General features: G+C 39.7%; 1 protein-coding gene across 1 annotated transcript in view; it reads left to right on the top strand.

The window, feature by feature from the left end:
- nkd1 (NKD inhibitor of WNT signaling pathway 1) overlaps positions 1-22,403 on the top strand; it is a 37,703-nt gene that overhangs the window by 9,339 nt on the left and 5,961 nt on the right. Inside the window, exons 4-6 of the mRNA XM_037697579.1 lie at positions 15,379-15,436; positions 21,856-21,959; positions 22,091-22,186. Of these exons, the coding sequence (XP_037553507.1) occupies positions 15,379-15,436; positions 21,856-21,959; positions 22,091-22,186 (258 nt within the window). The remainder of the gene's footprint in view (positions 1-15,378; positions 15,437-21,855; positions 21,960-22,090; positions 22,187-22,403) is intronic.

Here is a 22,403-nt window from a genome sequence, read left to right as displayed (position 1 = left end):
TAATAAACACAATAACAGTCAGAACCAGAACAATAAGCAGCAACAGACCGTTTACAATCTAACTAATAAAGTTTTAAGTTTTTGTCCAAAAAGACCAACTTGTCCACATTTTCTGCCAAAAGCACAGATCTAGTTGCAGTGAATATCACCAGCAGTGGAGAAAACCATTCACTAATAACAGTAGCAGGAATAGAGAGATAGAGTTTTACTAATTTTGCAGTGTGGCTGTATTTGGCCTCATTACTCACAACCTCTTGGACCTGCTCTCACAGGTGGGACAGGTCCCTGGAAAAGTTCAGAGTTCAGTCATCACAGACTTCTTAGCTGGAGGTGATCTCTGGTGGATTTCCCTGAAGAGGAAGACTCAGCTGCTATCTCTGTCCCAGACTGGAAATACAACACAAATAGGTAAAAAAATTGTTAATAAGATTATAATTTTAAATTAAAAAAGTTAATTGGATAATAATAATAATAATAATACAATACCTCTTCTTAAACGGTCATCATTTCTGTTATGACGTGATTGAATCTCTTGCTCATCATCATTAGGACAGGGCTTTAATCTGGTCCAGGGCTTGTTGACAATATCAGTTTTATATTTTTCATAAAGTGCTGCTACAACATTTTGGCTGAAGTGCTGATGTGATGGAATGTCGTAGGGTGAGGGGCTCAATAACTTTCAAGCCGGCACATCAACAACAGAAATGTAGCTCCAGAGCTTTAAAAACTTCTACACTTGTGTTATTGCTCTGGACCGATCTGAATTGCCTGATAGGTTGTTTAAATGCTGCTGTTATCGGTCTTTGCAACAAGCTGCTTTTCTTGCTTGTAGAAGAGACGTTCACGTTTGGATGATGTCGTTTCAAGCGCGTTAACAAGTTAGACGTGTTGCTGCTGCAGATCCAATCTCCGTGAAACAACGTCGACACACATCTTTGGATTTGTTCACTTGTCTTTTAACAAGAAAGTCATAATGTTCCCAAACAGGAGAATGCAACGAGAAGCTAGAATGCTAACGCTGCACGTGCTACAAGATAATAGCACCGTGCTGAAACACGCTTAGGAACTTTAGTTCCGCGGCGCATAATCTCTCGTTAATAAAATTTAATGAGTGTAAAAATAACCAAAACGGTACGCACGTGGACTGAACCGAAAATGCTGTACCGAAACGGTTCAATACACCCACATGTACCGTTACACCCCTACTGACACACATGCACACTTAATGAGGAAGGTGGAATTTCTATGGTAATCTGTTTTATCTTCTGAATGAAATACTGATTACACAGGCTTTTGGACATGTGGTGCCATTTTGTTTAAGACAAAGAAGAGCCTAATGTTGTGGTTTGTTTCTGATTTCACATGAAAATAAAACGATCATCGCTATTTACTTCCAGTCTGTAGTTTTCATTTTCCTGCCAAAGTATTTAGTCAAGTTTAGGCTACTGCATTAAATGATGAATACAAATACATTAAATCAACATTACAGTGCATTTACATTGGAGGACCCTGGGAGGTATAGTATAGTATTCTATTAGTTTCTTTCAGAATTTTATCTTTTATCTAAGCGTCTTGTGTTATGGTTGATTAATAACATTTTAATGGTTAAAGAACATGTCTATCTGAATGCTGCCTTAAATATTGACAAATTCAAAGAGAAACACAGCTAAGCTTTTTAGTTTAACACAATACTTCAGTCAGAAGTGCTTAAAAATTGTTTATAAATAATAATAATAATACAAGTCTTTTGCTAAAATGAAATTTAGCACCTGTTTCATATGAAAATGTAAAAATCGTCCTATTGTAAACAAAAATGTACACATGTGAACTGAAAAATTCACTGCATTCATAATGAATAAATAAGTTCAGCTGTGTAATTGTTGTAACTCTTGAATTCCAGATGATTATGATGATGACAATGATGATTATGATAATCATCAAGATGCTGCAGTTTAATATTTGACAGAGACTTTTATTTTTTCACCTGAAGTTCTTCTGTGCAGCTTTCGTCTGCTCCAGTAAGGAGTTACCGGGGTTAGACTGAGGCTACAAATCTGGCAAACATTGACTAATTTTTACAAGCTGTTACCCAGAACTTCAGCTGCAGGCTTCTTGCAAAGAAAATGTAATGTAGCTGTAATTACCACTGATTACTACCATATATGATTCATATTTAAATAATGATATTATATGAAAGGATAAAATGAAAAAAAAAAAAAAAAAACATTGGGAGGATGGAAGCAACTTTGTAAATTTGATCTGAACTGTCAGATGGGGAAAAAAGTGCCTCACTAGTGTTTTCTGGTTTGAACCAGCACAAATAGACTCACATAAGTGACAAGCAACTTTTAAAATTATTACCCCATTTGTCTTAAAGGCAAAAGTATATAAGTATAAGTGCTATTTGTTGTCATCATTGTATGTTCCCATACGATTGCAAAATTGGTTCTCTGCATTTAACCCATCACACCTGAGATAGACCCAGGTGGAGCAGTGGGCAATTACAAACCGGATTCCAAAAAAGTTGCGACACTAAACACATTGTGAATACAAACTGAATGCAATGATGTGGAGGTGCCAACATCTAATATTTTATTCAGAATAGAACACAAATCACAGATCAAAACTTTAAACTGAGAGAATGTATCATTTTAAGGGAAAAATCCGTTGTTTCCAAATTTCTTGGCATCAACAAATCCCCAAAAAGTTGGGACAAGTCCATTTTTACCACTGTGTGGCATCCCCCCTTCTTCTTACAACACTCAACAGACGTCTGGGGACAGAGAAGACCAGTTTCTCAAGTTTAGAAATAGGAATGCTCTCCCATTCATGTCTAATACAGGCCTCTAACTGTTCAATCGTCTTGGGCCTTCTTTGTCACACCTTCCTCTTTATGATGTGCCAAATGTTCTCTATAGGTGAAAGACCTGGACTGCAGGCTGGCCATTTCAGTACCCGGATCCTTCTCCTACGTAGCCATGATGTTGTGATTGCTGCAGAATGTGGTCTGGCATTATCGTGTTGAAAAATGCAGGGTCTTCCCTGAAAGAGATGACGTCTAGATGGGAGCATATGTTGTTCTAGAACCTGAACATAGTTCTCTGCATTAATGATGCCTTTCCAGACATGCAAGCTGCCCATGCCACAAGCGCTCATGCAACCACATACCATCAGTGATGCAGGCTTCTGAACGGAGCGTTGATAACAACTTGGGCTATCCTTGTCCTCTCTGGTTCGGATGACATGGCGTCCCAGTGTTCCATAAAGAACTTCATATTGTGACTCATCTGACCACAGAACAGTCTTCCATTTTGCCACACTTCATTTTAAATGACCCCTGGCCCAGTGCAAACGTCTGAGCTTGTGGAGCTTGCTTAGAAATGGCTGCCTCTTTGCACTGTAGAGTTTCAGCTGGCAACGGTGGATGGCACGGTGGATTGTGTTCACTGACAATGCTTTCTGGAAGTATTCCTGAGCCCATTCTGTTATTTCCTTGACAGTGGCATTCCTGTTTGAGGTGCAGTGACGTTTAAGGGCCCGGAGATCACGAGCATCCAGTAGAGTTTTACGGCCTTGACCCTTACGCACAGCGATTGTTCCAGATTCTCTGAATCTTTTGATGATGTTATGCACAGTTGATGATGATAATTTAAAAATCTTTGCTATTTTACGCTGTGTAACACCATTCTGGTATTGCTGCACTATCTTTCTGCGCAACAATGGTGGAATTGGTGATCCTCTTACTATCTTGGCTTCTGAGAGACACTGACACTCTGAGAAGCTCTTTTATACCCAATCATGTTGTCAATTGACCTAATTAGTGTTAATTGGTCTTCCAGCTGTTCGTTATATGCTCAATTTCCTTTTTCCAGCCACTTATTGCTACTTGTCCCAACTTTTTTGGGATTTGTTGACACTGTGAAATTTTGAATCAACATATTTTTCCTTTAAAATGTTACATTTACTCAGATTAAACTTTTGATCTGTCATCTATGTTATATTACGAATAAAATTTTGACATTTGCCATCTCCACATCATTGCATTCAGTTTTTATTCACAATTTGTTTAGTGTCCCAACTTTTTTGGAATCCGGTTTGTAGATAAGCATCCGGGGAGCAATTGGGGATTGGGTGTCTTGCTCAGAGACACCACAGCATGGGATTAACCTGTCTAAATAAAGGTTGAATGAATGTGTGAATGGCTGGGAATCGAACCTGGGACTTTCGGGTCCCGTGTCGGCTTCCCTGCCTCTACCCCACTTAGACCCCCAAGTAATTCTGAAGAGTTCTCTATTGTCCTCTTGTGGATGTCCACAGCAATTTTTCTATTACATAAGGTTTGTTTCCAGCAAGGCCTTCAACTTCTACAGGATTACAAAATAGACACTGAGTAGTCTATTTGACCACCTTCTGTCAACCAATTGCTTTAAGTTGATCAATTTCAAACCAGTAAATGGGAAAGTACAATATCTGATTTTCCCCCCAGTCTCTATATTGTTAAAGGAGCATCACATCATTATATACAAATAAAAAAAAATCACCTGTTGGTACATCTTGAGTCCATTAGACTTAATCTATTGGAAAGTTTCATTAACATTGCCAAAAAGTATTAAATGTGTGTGTGTGTGTGGGGGGGGGAGAGATTAAAACGGATAAAATTCATGATGAGCCACGTTTTGCCCCACCTTGAAAATAGAAGATGACCTCAAGTCTTTTGATCTCAAAGCTTTGTAGCCTTCCTCTCCACCTCAGTGTTGAGATACAGCTTTGATAAAAGTGTAATAAATGTTAATTGCTTTGGTTACAGTTTTTTTCAAAAGCTATTAAAGGCTTATTACCTTGAGTAACAGGTAGAGGCTTAGTGCCCGAGGGCCTCGCTGAATTGTAAAAGCGTATTGTTGCAGGTGTAACATTTTTGTAAATCAGTCATTAAAGTGTTGGCTAACTTCACACAGCGAACGGGGAGGGAGATTGCTTCAGATCAGCATGTTTCTGAGACACAGATGAGGGCTTTAAATCTCTGCTAATATTCAACTGAGCCTTTCAGGAGGCAGCCTTTGATGTGGGTGAGGTAATGTGACCAACAGTGTTTGCAATGTAAATCTGACGTGGAGAAATGATTGGTGGCTGTGCGTTATCATTCTACAAAGAGAGGGCCCCCACTTCATGCTAATGTTAACTATGTAAACAAAAAAAACGTAAAGACCAATTAACTGAGAGAGAGAGAAACACTGTCTTTGTTTATTTTTCTGCAACAACCCATAATCTACCTCTATGTATTAGCTTAAATTAAACAATTGGACAGAATATATCGTGTGTATGAGTGGGGTTATCAAAGCTTGACCTGTGTTGTGAACTAAAGTTAATACGTTAAGCCCTCTGGCATGTGCAGCCTCAAAAGCTGTGTGTGTTGCTGACCATGCACGCTTTAATCATGTTGCTGCTTCCTTCAACCTGCCTGCTGATGGATCCCAACTTCATGGCTATAATTTCCTTCCTGGGGTGCAGGAAGAGAGGGGTGTGCCATGACTGAAGATTGTCAGGCATGGGGCCGCCAAGTCTGCAAGGAAAGTATTCATCTTTGAAGCTGAAACGTCAAATTACATGCTACATTTCATTGTTTGGCAGAGTTTAAGGAAACTGCATTGTCCTATTAATTATCTAGTTTGTTTTTCATTCTGTTGCACTTTATGTACTGAGGGTGATGAAACAAGGAAGACAAAGTAGTTGTAGGTTTGTAAGCTCAATCGTCCATGTAGACAACAACAAAAAAGGTTAAATCGTGTCACCTGGGCCAGTTTCTTTAAGTGAGAAACGTTTTGTCCCCCCACCTTCTAATGACTTCATCAGTTTGTGCCTGCCAACCAGATCTGTCCCATAGGTGACCTTCATTGCTGTGTTTCAAGCCAACCTCCTTTTGGAATCTCAGAAGTAGGCTTTTAACGTATGCAAACAGAGCGCACCTATCCAAAACAATCACTCGTCATGAACAAAAATCAAATCTTTTAGGCCAGATGGCCAACTTGCTACTCACAGAAACAGCCTGAGGACAACCAAGGCCAGAGTGGTTCAGAAAGTACCATTCACAAAGTAGATGAGTTTCAGAAAGTAAAAGGTTTTGAAAATTATTCAAGTGTTGTAACCACTGTTTCAATATTTTCTCACCTTGTTAAATGGATAATTATATATTTCACACAATGAACTGGTGATAATATTGTTAGTAAAGCATTTGCACCCAGAACATGCTATGTGTTAAAGTTGCTGCAAGGTTATTCACAATAAAAGCATCTACCAGACAGTGTATGTTTTGGTTAATAGCTGTTAAATTTGCCAATGAATGATCAACAGTGTGTGACCTCTGGAGAGTCTTCATATCTCTTGATCAAAGGCATAAAAATGCATTGTAAAACAGAAGTCGTATAATAATTTCTTGGCAGTGCAAACCACTCATGACATATGTGTTGTTTATGTGCCCAGTTTGTTGTAAAGCTCTGGTATTTTTTGATTTTGTATTAAACTGTTTGTTCTGCAGGAGTAAATTAATCAGAGTGGAATGGAACATGAGATAGTAATGAGTGTTTTTCTGGGAGAGAAAAGTGGGGAAAAAACTTCTTAAATTGTTTTGCTGTAAAGAAATGCATGAGGATTTACTTGTCATGGTACTGTGTGAAGGTGTTGCGTGAAAATTGTCTGAATCCTTATCGTCTGTAAATGGGACCATCTCACTTCAGCTTGGCTACACTATATGATTATCTGAGATCTTTATTTCATGTGTGAAAACTGATCGTCTTTGAAGCCTCACTCAGAAGCAGTGCGTTCCTTCACTACCTCACATCAACACCTTCTATCTTGGCTCTATCTCGTGGCAGCATGTTTTACTGCTACACGGAGCTTTGAATGTGATTGTTTAATCTTGCTGGAAGGTAAGGATCGCTCCAGAATAACAAGCCTGGTGCAAAGCCTGAAGCATGGTCTGCTTGATTGTAACTTGTGGTCCATTTTTCATGGAGCAGAACCACCACTTTTACCATGCATGCATGGATGGGCACAGCTCCAGGTTCTAATAGTTGTACTGCTCAGTCCCTTTGAGTCTCCTCTGGTGTATCTCAGTTTACTCTTTGCAATGATGGAGGGGGTCTGGGTATTTCCTCTCTTGAGGACTTCTGTAAGTAATGTTAAACCTATAAGCTAATTTGCAGCTGTAACATTAATAGGATGTAGTTTGGTGTCTGTTGTTTTACTTCACAGCATTGGGACTTTGTGTGCAGTGGTAATTTTGCAAACTTATGTTACAGACGCTTTGTTGATTTTGAACCAGTTTGACATGACTGTCGACGAGGGAGAGGGCCGGCACCGGAGGAGGGGGTGTGCCAAAGAGACTATCTTAGCACCAACATAACTGGTTTGTTCCACTTTGGAGTAAGCTGTTAGGGGGAAGTTTGGGGGAAGAATCAGTTTTGTGTTGTGTGTTTCCTTGACTGATGAAGCCTTCTGGATGGAAGGTGAAACGTTTCAGCACAAAAAAAACAGAAACTGTCCAGATGACCTGACAGAAAATTGTTGGATTGTATACATGGATTATTGAGCATGGACTTTGTTGGTTATGTTACATAGCTGTTTGCACCTTTAATCATTCATACACTTATGCTAATGGTGGCTAATAAGCAGACAGAATCAGTCAAAATCATTTTATTTGCCAAGTGCCGAAAATTTATAGGACAAAGAACAAATGCACAATGATGGCTTCATTATATCTAAACATGCTTGGACGGTAAAATAACACATTGATACCTTTCACTGTACCCTTTATGGTCTTCAGTTTACAAATCTAAAGTTATTAGATTAGCTTTATCTACTACAAACATAATAATAATAATGAGAATATTTATAGTTTATACATACTTATAGTATAATATAGTTAGTTAATTAAAAATATAGTTTTTTTCTGACTTGCTCTCGACAAAAACGGACACTTTCCTCTCCCTCCTGCCTCCCTCCTGCTTTTGCTCTTGTCCTGGGAATCTGTTTCAGAACCTCTCTTTACACATCTTCTGAATTGTAAATTATTATAGATCTGGTCAGCTGGTCTCTCAACACAACTGATAAAATTTTCTCAATGAGAAGACAGGGTGCAGGAGAACCCTCTTGCCCTGAAGGGACACAGGTAGCTGGATATATTATGGATTCCTGGCGTAAATGGAAGATGAAGTGCCTGTCTGTATTGTCTGTTGACGTTGAAGATGTTAAAGATGTTGAAGACGTTGAAGACGCATACATAATTGGATTTATGATAACAAGGATTTTGCTTTTTGGAATCGGTTGGTTTCTGGGATATCAACAAATTAGGAAGACGTTGTCAGCAGTTTTGGCAATGGTGAGGCTGCCTGCCTTATGTGAAGGATTGCGCTGTGCTTCGAGCGCTCAGACTCTAATGCTTTTTGAGCTAAACCGTAAGCTGGATGCGATTTCTGAGAATTACAGGCCACTTGCGGCTCCTAGAACTCGCTGGCATGAAGGAATTGACCTTGGAGAAGGCTACAAGCACAGATTGGCGGCATGACCACAAATCTGGCTGTTTGGATTTGCTATTGAGTGTACCAGCAGAAACTATGCAGACAGATGTGAAATCAGTAGATTTGGCCTGTCCCAAAACAATTGTTTATCTGAAACTGGCTTCCCTGCTGGTCTTGGATAGGCCAACTTATCTCAAATTGCTTCTGAAGGATATGTAAATCATGAAGATCTGCGCTGCCCCCCCCCCCCCCCCCCGAACATCTGTGGACCCTTTTTGAAAGCTGAACCGGCTGATAAGACATTGCACCATCTTTATCAGAACTATGGAACTTTCTGGTAGCATTCATGGACAATCTCACCACCTTTGTCAGATTCCCATCCCCCACTGCAAAATGTCTTATGTCTATCTATGTTGCTGCTGTGGTAGTTTTTTGCTACTTTACACTGTGCCCTGTGAGTCAAGGATACAGTGTGAGAGTTTTTTTTAATAACTTCTTTCCTCATGTTTTTCTTCCCTTATCTAAGCGATAAGGGCAGCGCTTCACAACGAAGCTGCAGCCCCCGTGCACTTCTGTCTATCCTTGTTGGACGGTTACACTGAACTGTATTTTTGCTGTGCTTAACTGTGCAATGACAATAAAGTTGATTCTGTTCCTGAATAGTCACTGGTCCTTTTCTATAATGATCTTTTTGAGACTTTAGTGCTGCATGGCTTTTTTATTAATGTAAGTGACCATGGATGTTCTGTTTTTGACGGACCTGGAGGTTTCTGTCGTTGTCCCATTTGGCTAAATATCTATTCATGTGTGCCACCCTCCACCTCTCACGGGCATCGTCACTCTGAACATTGGAGTCCTGAAGGTGCTTTCTTACAGCGGGCGAAGGACCGAGCAGGAGGCACTCAGCCACAGTCTTAATGAGATTTTTCCTGGGTTTTGATGAAGTGCCAGTAGAGCTGCCATTGCTCTGGAGGCTTGCCTCCACTGAGCCCTGGCGCGCGATCAGGGGGAGCTGTCGTCGGCTGTATAAATTGTCGTCCTGTGTGGTGGGTCATGGAGGCAGACAGCAATAGAGACTGAGAGGCATTGTGGGACTTTCCCACAATCACACACAAGTACATATTACTTGCACTTTAATGTACCCCTTTGCTTCAGTGACAGTGTTGGAGAAAAGACTTGACCCAGTGGGTCAATGTCTGCTGTGGCAGAGTAAGAATGATGCTTGGGCCAATGGGCTGACCTCACTCACCAGTTTGGTTCTCTGCCAGCATGTGCTTGCTGTTTTTTTTAATTTTATATATTTTCTTTTAACAATCTATTCAGTATACAAAATCAAATGGCAAATGCTCTTTCCAAAAAACAATTTTACTACGTTTATTCAGAGTGGTCTGGGAGGAGTTTCAAGTTTCTTTGGGACATCATCTTTTGCCAAGACTCTCTGAGCAGATGATTTCATGAATTAGTTCTATAACGATCAATCATACTTGGCAAACAATTAACTAATTAATTTGCTGGAAATATTTGAAACATCCCCTTTTACTTTGCAGTAGAAGTATAATCGCTTTAATTTTCTCAGATTCATTAAGTGCATTATATTGGATTTATATGATTATTTCTTAGTTTTTTTTTTAATATTTAAAGAAAAAATGATAATGATGAAAGACCAGTACAACATTTCCTCTTATCATTCATAGGTGTTCTGATGGTAGCTTTCCCTCCCAACAGAACCACTCGTCCCACCATAAAAATCATGGCATGTATTGATTTAATAAATGTTATGTGAAGGGGGAGACACTAAAGCTAATATGTCATCAGCTTTTCTAATTTATAGACTTTTTGTCACTAAACGTTCTTGAACATCACAAGCGGTGAGATTGGTGATAGTAAACTACAAAAACTGATTTAATAAAATCAATGCTAAAACTGTAAATTATTGTTAATAATTTATAGTAAATTGAATTAAATTCATTTAAAATGTTGCAACCGACACAGCCCCCACACCCTCCAAGACCAGAAACCTATTTGACTAAATATTAAAAAGATAACTCAAACCTTTCATTGTAGTTGAGCAAATATTTTAATTCCAACAAAGAAACACACATCTGTCTTTAACACATTAATATTTATAAAATGGATGATTGACGGCCAAACCAAGCAGGCCCTCAAGATGGGATGATGTAATGGGTCTGACATTCTTATATTCTGTGCAGCAGTCCAGTAATAAATCACTTTCTGTGAGCGAAATTGAACAACTTTAAAACACACAGGGGCAATTCCTTGTAATAAAGCTCAGAAGAACCCATGAAGGACCTGGCTGCTATTGAAAGCAAAATGCTTCATGCTCTGGTTTCCACAGAACATTAAACTTCACGTCTGGAAAATTATTTTAGCAGGTCCCCAGTGGAGTAGAAAGTCTTGTTTGTGCCCTGAACTTTCCACCTCTGACCCTACTGCACATTTGATAAAACATTTGTTCAGTTTTTAATTAATCTGATCTGTTCACACACATCTGCACATGGTGGTTTACCACTGCTAATTTTGATTGTTGAGGCTGTGGTTGAGGCACCTGGGTTGGAAGCATTTGGAGACTTCTGTTCCTTAGGGTGCATTCACACCAGCCCTGTTTAGTCCGCTTTAATCGAACTCTAGCTCGTTTTCTAGAAAGTCCGGTCATTTAGGGAGGTGTGAACGCACCATCGAACTCTGTCACGGAACAAAAAGGCGAACTCTGGCCCGGGCTAAAACCTAGGTCTCGGTCTGGTAGAGGCGAACTCCAGCGCGGTTCAAGTACAGTGTGAATGTAAACAGACAAACAAACACTCATTGCTCTGACCTTATATGGAGCCGTCAGCTGCCTTGTGTGGAAAAACAATATTCTCCATGGTCTTCTGTCTCATCTTCTGCTCTTGCTAGGTCCATTTTGGAAAAATGACAAAATATAACTCCTAAAACTGCTAAAACTTGATGCCACTTCGTTTTTATTTTTATTTACAGAAGAAGAAGAAGACGTGTCTTCAGAGGTTTTGTGTTGTTTCTTTCAGTAGTTCTTGGTGCAGCGCCCCCGCAGGCGAGCGGGGGAACAGGTTGGTTCAACAGGTTGACTCGACTGCACAGTGCAGTGTGAATGCAAACGCACCAGCTCAAATGTAAAAAAAAGGTCATGAATATTGGTCCCGAACCGAGTCTACCGGACTATCTGGTGTGAAAACGACCTTAAAGTGCTCCTTGACCTCTGAGCCCACAAGGATCTTAAAAACCATCATTGGATCATTGCCTGGCCTAAAATGATTGTGATTACTGTTGCACACACATAGTTTTTAGAATTCTAGTGGTTGTGTGCTGGGTTTGAAAGTTTTTGTTTTAGTTTCACACTCTTTAAAATCTTACTTTAATTTTATAAGGAGCAAACATGTTATGATTAAAAATTATAAAAAAAAAAATTCTGTATAAAATAATCCATCTTTGCAATTTTGACTCATAACCAAAAAAGAGGAAAAAATGTACAAAATGGATAAAAAGGTAGGAATTTTGCATTTTTCAAAGTTTTACGAAAGTAATTTTTAAAAGGAAGGTAAAATAAATATTTATTTTTTCCTAAAGGCAGAAATTGAACCCAGAGATGGGACTCAGAATCGAATGCTTTCTTTGTTTTAGAAAAGTGTTGGTATCCTACAAAGCTAGAAAGTGCAGAGCTGTGATCTGACCTGAAGGGGTAAAATTACCATGAGACAAATTGCAAATAATTCCATATCAAGGAAAACTAGGGCTCTATTTTTAGTGTTTTTTTTGTTTTCATCTCTTACATAATATTCCAGCTCAGTGTGTTTGCGCTTAAAAACCAAAAGCCAAAAATTTTTTTGTTCACACTGACCAAAGCAGAATGGCTTTATTAACAGGAAACACCTCACATTTGACACAGACAACCAATTACTACATTCCTCTGTGTTTTTCCCCTGATGTTCCTGGATAACCTTGATTTAAGTTATAATCAAAAACTAAACATGCTATACATATTGTATGTGTACAGGAATTAATTTTTTTGTACAAGAAATTATAGATTTGATTGCTGCAGTGATTTTGTCTTGGCAGGGTGTGGTGGGGCACAGGAGATGCTATTGTCACTGATGATGGTCTAATTTCCACAGAGGATTTTGTTTTATGACTGAGACCACAGACAGCACTACACTGTGGCCAGCATTAGTTAGGAGGTTTCCCCTTAAAACACTTGAGTGTTGCTTTAGCAGTGTGCCTTGGGTCATTGGCCTGTTGGAAGGTGAATCTCCATCCCAGTCTCAAGTTACTGACAGCCCAAACCTGTTTTGGGCCGTCAGTAATGTTGTAATGTTGTGTTTTGTCTCCGCTAAGGAAACATGCTGGAGACTCGAACCTGCAAAGACCTGCTCTGTCGAAGGCAGGTCCACCCAGCTGGTGTAGTCTGGTTGTTTTTTGGTCACAGGCGTGTGAGGGGGCGGAGCCTCCACCACACCTGCCTGAGGGACAGACTGATGCACCTGCCCCTCTTCATCGACTGAGGGAATCCTCAGTTTCAAACAGATTGTGAGAAACTTTTTGATCATTGGTATGGTTGAGCAAAATGTTTATTTTATAATTAAAAAAAATATTAAAGTACAAACTTTGAAATACCAGCATTTTATTACGATTAGATAATACTGGCAGTTTAAAACTCAAGTCATGTAAGGGATATGCATTCCTTCAAGGAGCTAGGCCTTTTAATTTGTATGTTAATTTACTGGTTTATTTATTGATGATAAATAAGGATACGAAAAAAATAACAGTATTTTACAGATGAAAAAAACACAAATTTTACATCAGTTTATCAATACATTACACATTAGTTCATTATTTCTTATCTGGCAACTCTGGCTTGGCAGCGTTTCCATGTAAACCTGCTCTTTTTTGTTTATTTGTCCCAATAAATATTGAAAAAGCACTCAACTTTTCAGAGGTTGTTCTTGTGTAAACAGGGTCTTAGTCTTTTGTTTTTCCTAAATGAAGTAGCACCGGCTGTGGTTAGAGCTGTCACCTCACAACAACAACAACAACAACAACAACAACAAAATGCTGAAGGATTGCCTCTTGGCCTTTCTGAGTGGAGTTTGCATGTTCTCTCCGCGCATACATGTTTTTTTCTCCAGGTATTCAGATTTCCTCCCATAGGCTAAAAACATGCATGTTAGGCTGATTGCTAACTCTAAATTGTCCGTAGGTGTGAGTGAGAGTGTAAATGGTTGCTTGTCTCTATATGTCCCTGTGATGGACTGGAGACCTGTCCACAGTGTACCCCACCTCTCTCACAGGTACTGCTAGAGATGGGCAATGACCTACAAAAGGAAAAAAAAACATGTAAAGAAAATGGATGGATGGTTGGCTGAATGGATGGGTTCAGTGCTTAATTTGAGTTGGATGCTGCTGGAACAGGATCTGGAACCTCTCTTATTATGACTTGGTGCGTTCCGGTAACTGTTGCCTAGACCTGGTAAATCTCAGGTTTACTAATTATAAAGTTATGAACAAATATGACTGCCTTGAACAAATACAACTTATATTGGACATGTAAACTGAAAATAATTACATAAACACTAATTTTAAACACAACAGCCACTTACAAGCATACAACCTACCTCTTCAAGTAGCATTTCAGCGTCTACCATTAAAAAATCTCCACCCCTAAAAGAGTAGTGGGGGTGAGTGCCGAGCTAACCAGGCAGTCGTACACGGACAGGAGCCCACAGGCAGCTGCAGGCAGGCGCTTGGAGGTTCACATGTGGAGTCAGACAACAATGAGCAGGGACAGAGTTGGGCTCCGTTCCGAGCCTGACTTACTTGATGGTTCCATCAAGTAAGGGGGGGATGCCTGACAGAAGTGGGGTGTTTACAAACGTAGGTAATCGTAGGTTGTCTAACACCTCATTAAAATACACCAAAATGCAGGAATCACATCTACTTTATTCAAAATTTTCTGGGGGAGAACCCACAGATCCTGCCCCCTACCACACCCACACCCCCACCAGCCCACCCGCTATTTGCATTCTGGCATTGATCAGTTTACAAATTAAGCCCTTGATGGGTTTAAATGAAAAATATTTAACCTCCAAAAATTTTTGTGTACATTTGTTTTTAAAATTATGAAAATATATTTCATTATACATTTCATCAATACAATTTAACTGGCTTTGAATGCTGAGTAACAGTTTTTGTGAAATTGAAACGTCGTAGATTTTTGTATACTATTTGATAATGCGTGGAGAGTTACACATGTTTACACAACTGTCCAAATAATGTGAGTAATCGTTTTCCATCAAAATGACTTTTAACACCTCATGGATACCTTGCATGTTTTCATACATAATGCTTCGGGATCGCATGGCCTTAAAGTCTCTGTGGTACACACCATCAGGCAGAGCTGCAGGTGCAGTCCTGACTGCAGAAGATCCAGGACAAAAACGAGTTCATGGACGTGTCCCTGCAATGATAGTCGTCCACTGAAATAGCACTCCAACCAGTCTACTTTCTCAGAATCCATAACTGGTCTGCAGTGATTTAGATGCTTCTTTCATAATCTGAAATCTAACTGCCACTCTTGTGCTCAGTTTGTTTCAGTCCTGCAATTACTCTCCTCCTAAAGTTTCCACCACTGTTTAAGCTCAGCACACAGCTGTCAAGTTTGTTCATATATAGACACGTGAATGCTGTAATTTTAGTGCTGGTGTGTCGCTCTGTTTTGGAAGGCATTGCTGTGGATGTGGACCGTGATGTTTCATATAACAAAAATATGAAGAATTCCTATTTTTGATGACTTGAAAACATAAAATGTCTTATCCTCTTGTGCTTTGTGTCTTTGCAGGACTCCATGGCTAATGCATGTGCAGAGGGGATTAGTGAAGAACATTATCGATTAGAAGGTAAGCCCTCTGCTTGTCACTGCAACATGCCACTTCAACTAATTTAAATAAATTAGATTGGTTTATTTAAATTATATTGCTAAGTGTCTGATTTGAATTCAGACTAAGAAGGGACTCTGTTTGGAGCTGCTATTTGGATACTTTTCATGTCTTATCGTTCCATTCTCCATCTTCTCCACCTCTGCTCTATGTCTCTTCTTTAAAACAAACTGCTGACAAGCTTCTTGTTTTACTTCCCATTCTACCTTCTTCTCAACCACCTTCTGTGTCTCTTATCTGCCCCTCCCCAGTGGTGCTCTGCGAAGTGCTTCTTTTTCCTCCATATTTTTTCCCTGATGTGATGTGATCCTGGATTAAGAGCTCTGGGAGGAGAAAGTCTCTCTCCCCATTTCAAGACAGTGCTGAACGTGAGGTGCAGGCAGATCTGAAGAGTCCCAGAATTTAGGAGTACAGCAACAATAAAACAAGAAAGTTCATGGAGACACATTGACGCGGACTGCTATGTGGTAGCCATTTAAAAAAAATTATTGGACAATACTAAATGGTAAATGGACTGTACTTATATATCACCTTTCTATCTTATTTCAAGATACTCAAAGCGTTTTACACTACAATCTGTGTCCTCATGTACCCATTCATACAGCACTCTACTAGATCTATGCAAAGCTAATTGAACAAATCATTCTAAAGAGACTAATCAGTGCTTTTAGATCACATTCATACACTGATGGGACACACATCAGAGGCTATGAGGGGTTCAGTGTCTTGCCCAGGGACACTTCGACATGTGACTGTTGGTGGATTCGAACCCCCAACTCTTGTACTGGAGGACGACTGCTCTAACCACTCAGCCACAGCCACCCTATGTGTTTGGGTTTGTTCTCAGCTACCACCATACCAAATTTCAGCTCTATACATGTAAAATTAGCTGAGATAAAGCTATTTAAATGTAGCTTTGGTGACCATCTTGAATTTTAATTTTTTATTTTTTATTGGGCATTGCACTCAGCTACCACCACACAAAATTTCAGCTTAATATCTCTAAAAAAATGGCTAATTTACAGTATTCTTTTTTTTTTTTAAAGCTCAGGTGGTTATTTTGGATATTTGATTTGCAACCAATGAAAAATGAATAATAAAAATGGCGTCTTTGTTTGCACATTACATCGCCATGGTAACTCGAAATGCCAATAAAAGTAATAGCACACATCATGGTGCTGAGCAATAGCACACATCACGGTGCCGAGCTGGTCATTTTGATATAACATTTGCTATATCACATTGCAGTTTGGGCCACATTAAAGTTGACGAAAGTGTAAGATGTAAAGTTAAGAAACCCTTGTCAGGTGGATAATAATAGATGGCTGCCTTACTAAGCAGTCCCCAATAAATGTATTATTGCTTGTCTGTAAGTTCCACTTCACTGAATAAGTCATGCAACGTGAAGGTAATGTGTCTGATAGATGGGGTTTAAAGTGATATGTAGTCATTAGGCTGAACCTGGGTCTGGGCCAATGTTGTCCTCCCCTTAAGACAGATATAGCTAATTAGAGTAAACTGCCCTATTCATTTACTGTGATTAACAGCTTCAAGATAACTTGCTTTAATATAAGATTTGAAGGAAAGAATTTAGGTGTTTAGGTTGTAAAGTTACAGCTTAATTATTAAAAAATATCTTGCTTGATACATTTGTCTTCTGATTAAAATAGTTTTGTATATTTTTTAGTATTTTGAATCAATTGACATCCATGAGTTGTAATCATAAAAACAAAGCAAACAGCTGTGTACTTCCTGCTGCATAAAAACAGCTGTGAAGAACTCGTAATCATCCTCAAATGAACTACTTTTAGTTCAGAGATCTTACAAACTGGAGTAAGGTAAAAAACAAGAAGAACAAAAAAAAAGCTGAGAGAACCAGTACAAAGAGATGACCAGCGCACATGAAAGACTTCTTTCTTCAGGGCATAAGGAAGCACGTCCGCAGAAAGTTTTGTGGGGATTAAAAGAGAACTTTACTGCAAAAATTGCAAAGAAAAGAAGAAGAGCTCAATGATGAAAGAGTCCGAGGGATACTTTACATCAGTTCTACTGACATCCCAGAGGAAACGCCTGCACAGCTTTTCATATTATTTTTTAACCTTTTGACAATATAATGGAGCCATTCTCTTTCAGTTTGTTTCAAGTTACAAATTATAAAAGCAACTCAACAAGTACTAGTAACAAAGGAGCATTATTGAAGAGTTTTTAAGACTCTTGCTTATGATAAAATGTAACTTTTTTTTTTAAAGAACACAGCCATCCAACCCTGGCTTTTACATCGTTTTGCTGCCAATATTTATGATGGGAGACAGACTCGGTTATGTGTAATACAGTATTCTTGCATAGCCGACTGTGATTCCTCATAGTGTTTGGCAGCTCTCCCAACCTGTCTGTATTTCTGTGTGAAAAATAGTCACGCGCATGCGTAGAGGGGGGGGGGTGTTGGAGCCGGCCAGGTGTGGTGGCTGCCAGCCTCGGCTGCACCCGTCTTGCCCCTGATGTACAGCCAGTCCCCTGGCGACGGCTTCACTCATAAAAAGCCGCTCCTCTGTTTGTGCTGGAAAAGGGGTCAGCGGGGGAGGTGGGTGATAGCAGATTACTGTTACTCCTCCCGGAATTTCATTAGCTCGAAGATAAGTATCTCACCACCGTACTGAGCCTGCCACCAAACAGATTTGCCCACAATGTTCCCTTTGAGCACCTCAGATGATCAAACGGCAGGACCCCTCTCCAAAAAGTTAGTAAAAGCTCCCTGGGTTGATGCCTTTCATTTCTGGCATTTTTTTTTCTTACCCAGGGATGATACAGGTCTACTTTGATCTGCGTTGGATCAGGAGGGAAGAAATTGGGCTGTTGTGTCTGCTCTGTTGGCGAGGAAACAAACAGCGTTGCAGATTTGACTTGGCTTAATTAATTAGTGATTCTGTTTTACAGCTGGTCTGATCCTCTTCCAAAAGGGTTGAGAATGAAACTTCAAAGTGTAGCAGAGGTGTGGTGGGGGGAGAAGGAGAGGGTGTAGATGTGGGTGTGGTCTGCGTGGCTTTATGGGTGCGTGCATCCCACATGTACTTTTTATTGGATGAGTTGATGTAGAATAAACGACTAAATTATTCTGTGAGGATTGAGCAAGAATACTCTGTCTGGCTAGCTATAACTCATGAAGGCCTGTAAGGAAACCCACATCTATGCCTCTCAAATCTTTGGAACGTGCTATGTGTTTCTGTGGTCTCATGTATCAAACAAATGCTGGATTTCAAAGCCAGAAAGGATATCCGGTAGCATTAGATCTGGGCTAAGTTCCAACCGTGAAACAGGACTACTGAACCAGACAGTGACCCTCATGCTATTTTTGTCTGCCAGGTTGGGCAACAGTGTTGAGTAATCCAAAATTGCACTACTTTAAACTGTAACCATAACCATTTTGAATCTTTTTATTGTAAAAAAAATAATAATTTGAAAAAGCTGAGACTACACAAATTTAATCAAAAGCAGAAATGGTTCCCGAGTGGCTTGAACAATGCGACATTTGTAGCCCATGTCTAGGATTCATCTGTGCGTAGTGCATAGTGTGCATGGGTTTCCAATATGGAATTTTATCATAATATTAAAATTTTATGAGACACTGATTTTTGTTTTTTCATTATCTGTATGCCATCATCAAAATTATAATAAATAAAGGCTTGAAATGTTTCACTCTGTGTAATGAATGTATATATAATATACAAGTTTCACTTTCTGAAGTGAAATAATGAACTTTTTCACGATAATCACATTTTTTTGAATGTACAGTGATCTCTCACTTTGAGAGTTTTGTTAATAAAAAGTGCGTTACAAATTAAATTCATTATTATTATTATTATTATCTCACCAACCGTGGGGATTACGTTACAGAGACCCCTGCCGTAGGTGAACATCTGTAAAGTAGCGGCGTTATATTTATTGTATTATTTATATCAGTGTTTAGATAACTTGCCATGGCAGTGCGCTCATCTCGTCTGTGATTTTTGTCGATGGGGGAGGGGGCGTCTGAGCTGTTTGCACCAACAGTTTTCTAGCGGGTGGGGGGGGGGGGGGCTTTGTTTCAGTGTGAGGGAAGAGACAGCATGAGCGCTGCTTTTAGCTTTTTAGCTACTGCGCCTGTATTGTGTGCGGGCCCTGCTTGTATAATGGTAGGGGAAACAATGTACAGTGTTTCCCATAGATAACTTGCCTTGTCATCTCATCCGTGATTTTGTCAGGGGGGACGACACGCATCTGAGCTGTGCTCTGTTTGTACCAGCTGTTTTCAAGCGGTGGGGGGTCAGCATGAGGGAAGAGGCAGTGTGAGGCTACTTTAGGCTTTTTAGCTAGCACGTGCGTCTGTATTTCGTGCCGCTACCTTAGCATTATGCCAGTTCTGACGGGTGTATGTGGGTGTATGGGGGGGTGGTCTGCGCAGTTCGGTTTGGTAGGCGGGGTGCTCGGTTCTGTTAACTGGGCATGGCGCCCTGCTTTTGTAATGGTAGGGAAAACACTGATGTTTATATATTTAAGGCTTTATAAACTCTTCCCACTCTCTTATAAACACTTTACGTGCTCTTAAACACCTTGGTGTTGGCGATGAAGATGATGACGATGAGATGACGAGCACAGCATGCACACATTATAAAAAATTGTGTTTAAAAAAATCCACGATATAGTGAAGCCACAAAAAGTGAACCGCAATATAGTGAGGGATGACTGTACCTGTAACATTCCCATCAATATAGCGGTCATAATGTTGTGCACTTTTCAGCTAATGATTACTGCAGTTTCTTTTAAAGCAATTACCAAATTTACCTTGTTATGTTTTTCATGCATGTCTTTGTTGTAGATGTGATATCAACCTCCTTTACAATGCAAATTCTTGACATGTCTCTTTTCCCTAAAGTTCCCTGTCATCTTTTTTAGACGACATATTATGGTTTAGTTTCCATGTCTGCAAACTTTCTCCTGTTTCGCTCGTAACTTCTGATCTGCTCAAGAACATTTAATGAAACCTCGTGCACACATGCAAAATATGTGTCATGTACACTTTTTATCACCCCAGCTCTGAAGTCAAGGTCAAATGTTGTCCTAGGTCTTTGCTTGTCAGGGTCATAACTTGAGCTCTGCTCATGGTAAAATAAGCAAACTTTGGTATACATGCGCATCATAAGACGGGGTGTTACATACACTTTTCATCACCAAAGCTTCAAGGTCACAAGTTAAAATAAGGAATAGTTAAAATAGTAATATGCTTGTTGAATTTGTCATTAAATTGGCAAAAGTTTCTGCCTGTAACAAGAAATTTCATGACTGTTAGTGATTTGTGTTTTGAGCTGTATTAAGGTCTGATTGTTAAGACGTTATAACCTTGAACTTTTTGGGGGAAATTAGCAAGCGGTCTGTACAGTGTGGTGAAGTGAAAGGAAATCTAAACGGGTGTCTGTTGTCAGCTAACCGGGTACAGTATGAGTTTTTCTTGAGGGTCGTTCTGATCAAAAAAGGTAAGCTCCGCAGCACTGGACCTGGGACTGATGGGCTTCCTGTAGACTTACAAGTGTCCACATTTCATTTGAATGCCAATTGTTTTATTTTGTCTTGTTTTAGTTGTGTTATGTTTATTTAGTTTTAAGTTTGGCATCCCCTTTCACTGTAAACCCCTGAGCCAACACATGAAAAATGGTGTATGTGTGGGACAAGCTGTTGCCATTTGAGAATTAGCTCTGTCACCATGACAACTCTTTTTCAAATGGTTTAACATTTTTGACTTACAGCATAATCACTACACTGATATTCTTTTTTTGAGCTTGCATGCTTTCAGAATGCAAAGAGAATTTGTTTGGATAGAGGCACCTTGAAAAAAACAAGCAAAAAAATGTTTCAGGTTGACCTTAAACTGTCTCAGATCTGTTTCCTCTGATTGCTAACTCGAAAAACATTTTTGAACTGCAAAAACTATAGAGCGCTTTGATTTCAACGGTCTTGGAGCACGATCATAAATACTGCAAGAAATACAAGTTAGGTCATTTTGTTGAAGCAGTAATAACCTCTGTTTGTTAAGTTAGCCATAATTTACATTTAGTTTTGTTAAAACATTAAAGCATCGTTGGGAAACAATGCTCTTGTTTAACATCATAATATAATATTCACATTTTAAATAAAAGCAATTTGACAGAGAGTGACAAGTTTTATTATACACTTTAAGATGTGCCACATCTTAATTTCTGCTACCCAACTTGGAGGCATGAGCTTGCCAGAAAAACTAGAAAGTGACAAGATGTCCTCAGGTTAAGACTGCACCCAGCGTTTCTGTCCTCAGGCCATCACTTTTATCTTTGTGTGTGTGCATTCATGTGTGTGTGTCTGTGCTATTGCAGTGGCTTTACCCCCGGAGAAGACAGACAGCTGCTGTGTGGAAGAGAAGATGCAGGAGAGGGACAGCCAAGCTCCCGCAGGGCCACAGAAACAGCTCCAGTTTGAAGTGAGTGTCAATACGGAGCGGGACATTTATTGCCCCCCACCCTCCACCCCCCCAGATGAAACTGGGCCATTGGCAGGACACGCAGAAATACACACTCACATGTACGCTGTATGAAACTGATGCTGTTTCAGGAGTTGGAGTGTGCTGTGTCTGTGGAGGAGAACAACAGGCAAGAATGGACCTTCACCCTCTATGATTTTGACAACAGTGGCAAAGTTACCCGAGAGGTAATAATGTTGTTAATACACATAATGAACATAAAAGGGCTTGCATCCACAATTATACTTGACAACCGCAAAAAAACAACAACAGCAAGAGTTTAAATTGATTTCCATTGTGACAGGAAAGAAATACAGTAGTCCCTGGTTTATCGCAGGGGTTTCTGTTCTCAGTGCCACCGTGATAAGTGAAAAACCGCAAAGTAGGAATAGTAGTACAAGTAGT

Source organism: Nematolebias whitei, chromosome 2 (genome assembly GCF_014905685.2).
Source record: "Nematolebias whitei isolate Nwh7 chromosome 2, NemWhi1, whole genome shotgun sequence".
NCBI classification, from domain to species: domain Eukaryota; kingdom Metazoa; phylum Chordata; class Actinopteri; order Cyprinodontiformes; family Rivulidae; genus Nematolebias; species Nematolebias whitei.
The sequence above is the reverse complement of the archived record's forward strand: the minus strand, read 5'-3'. Positions and strand labels throughout refer to the sequence as shown.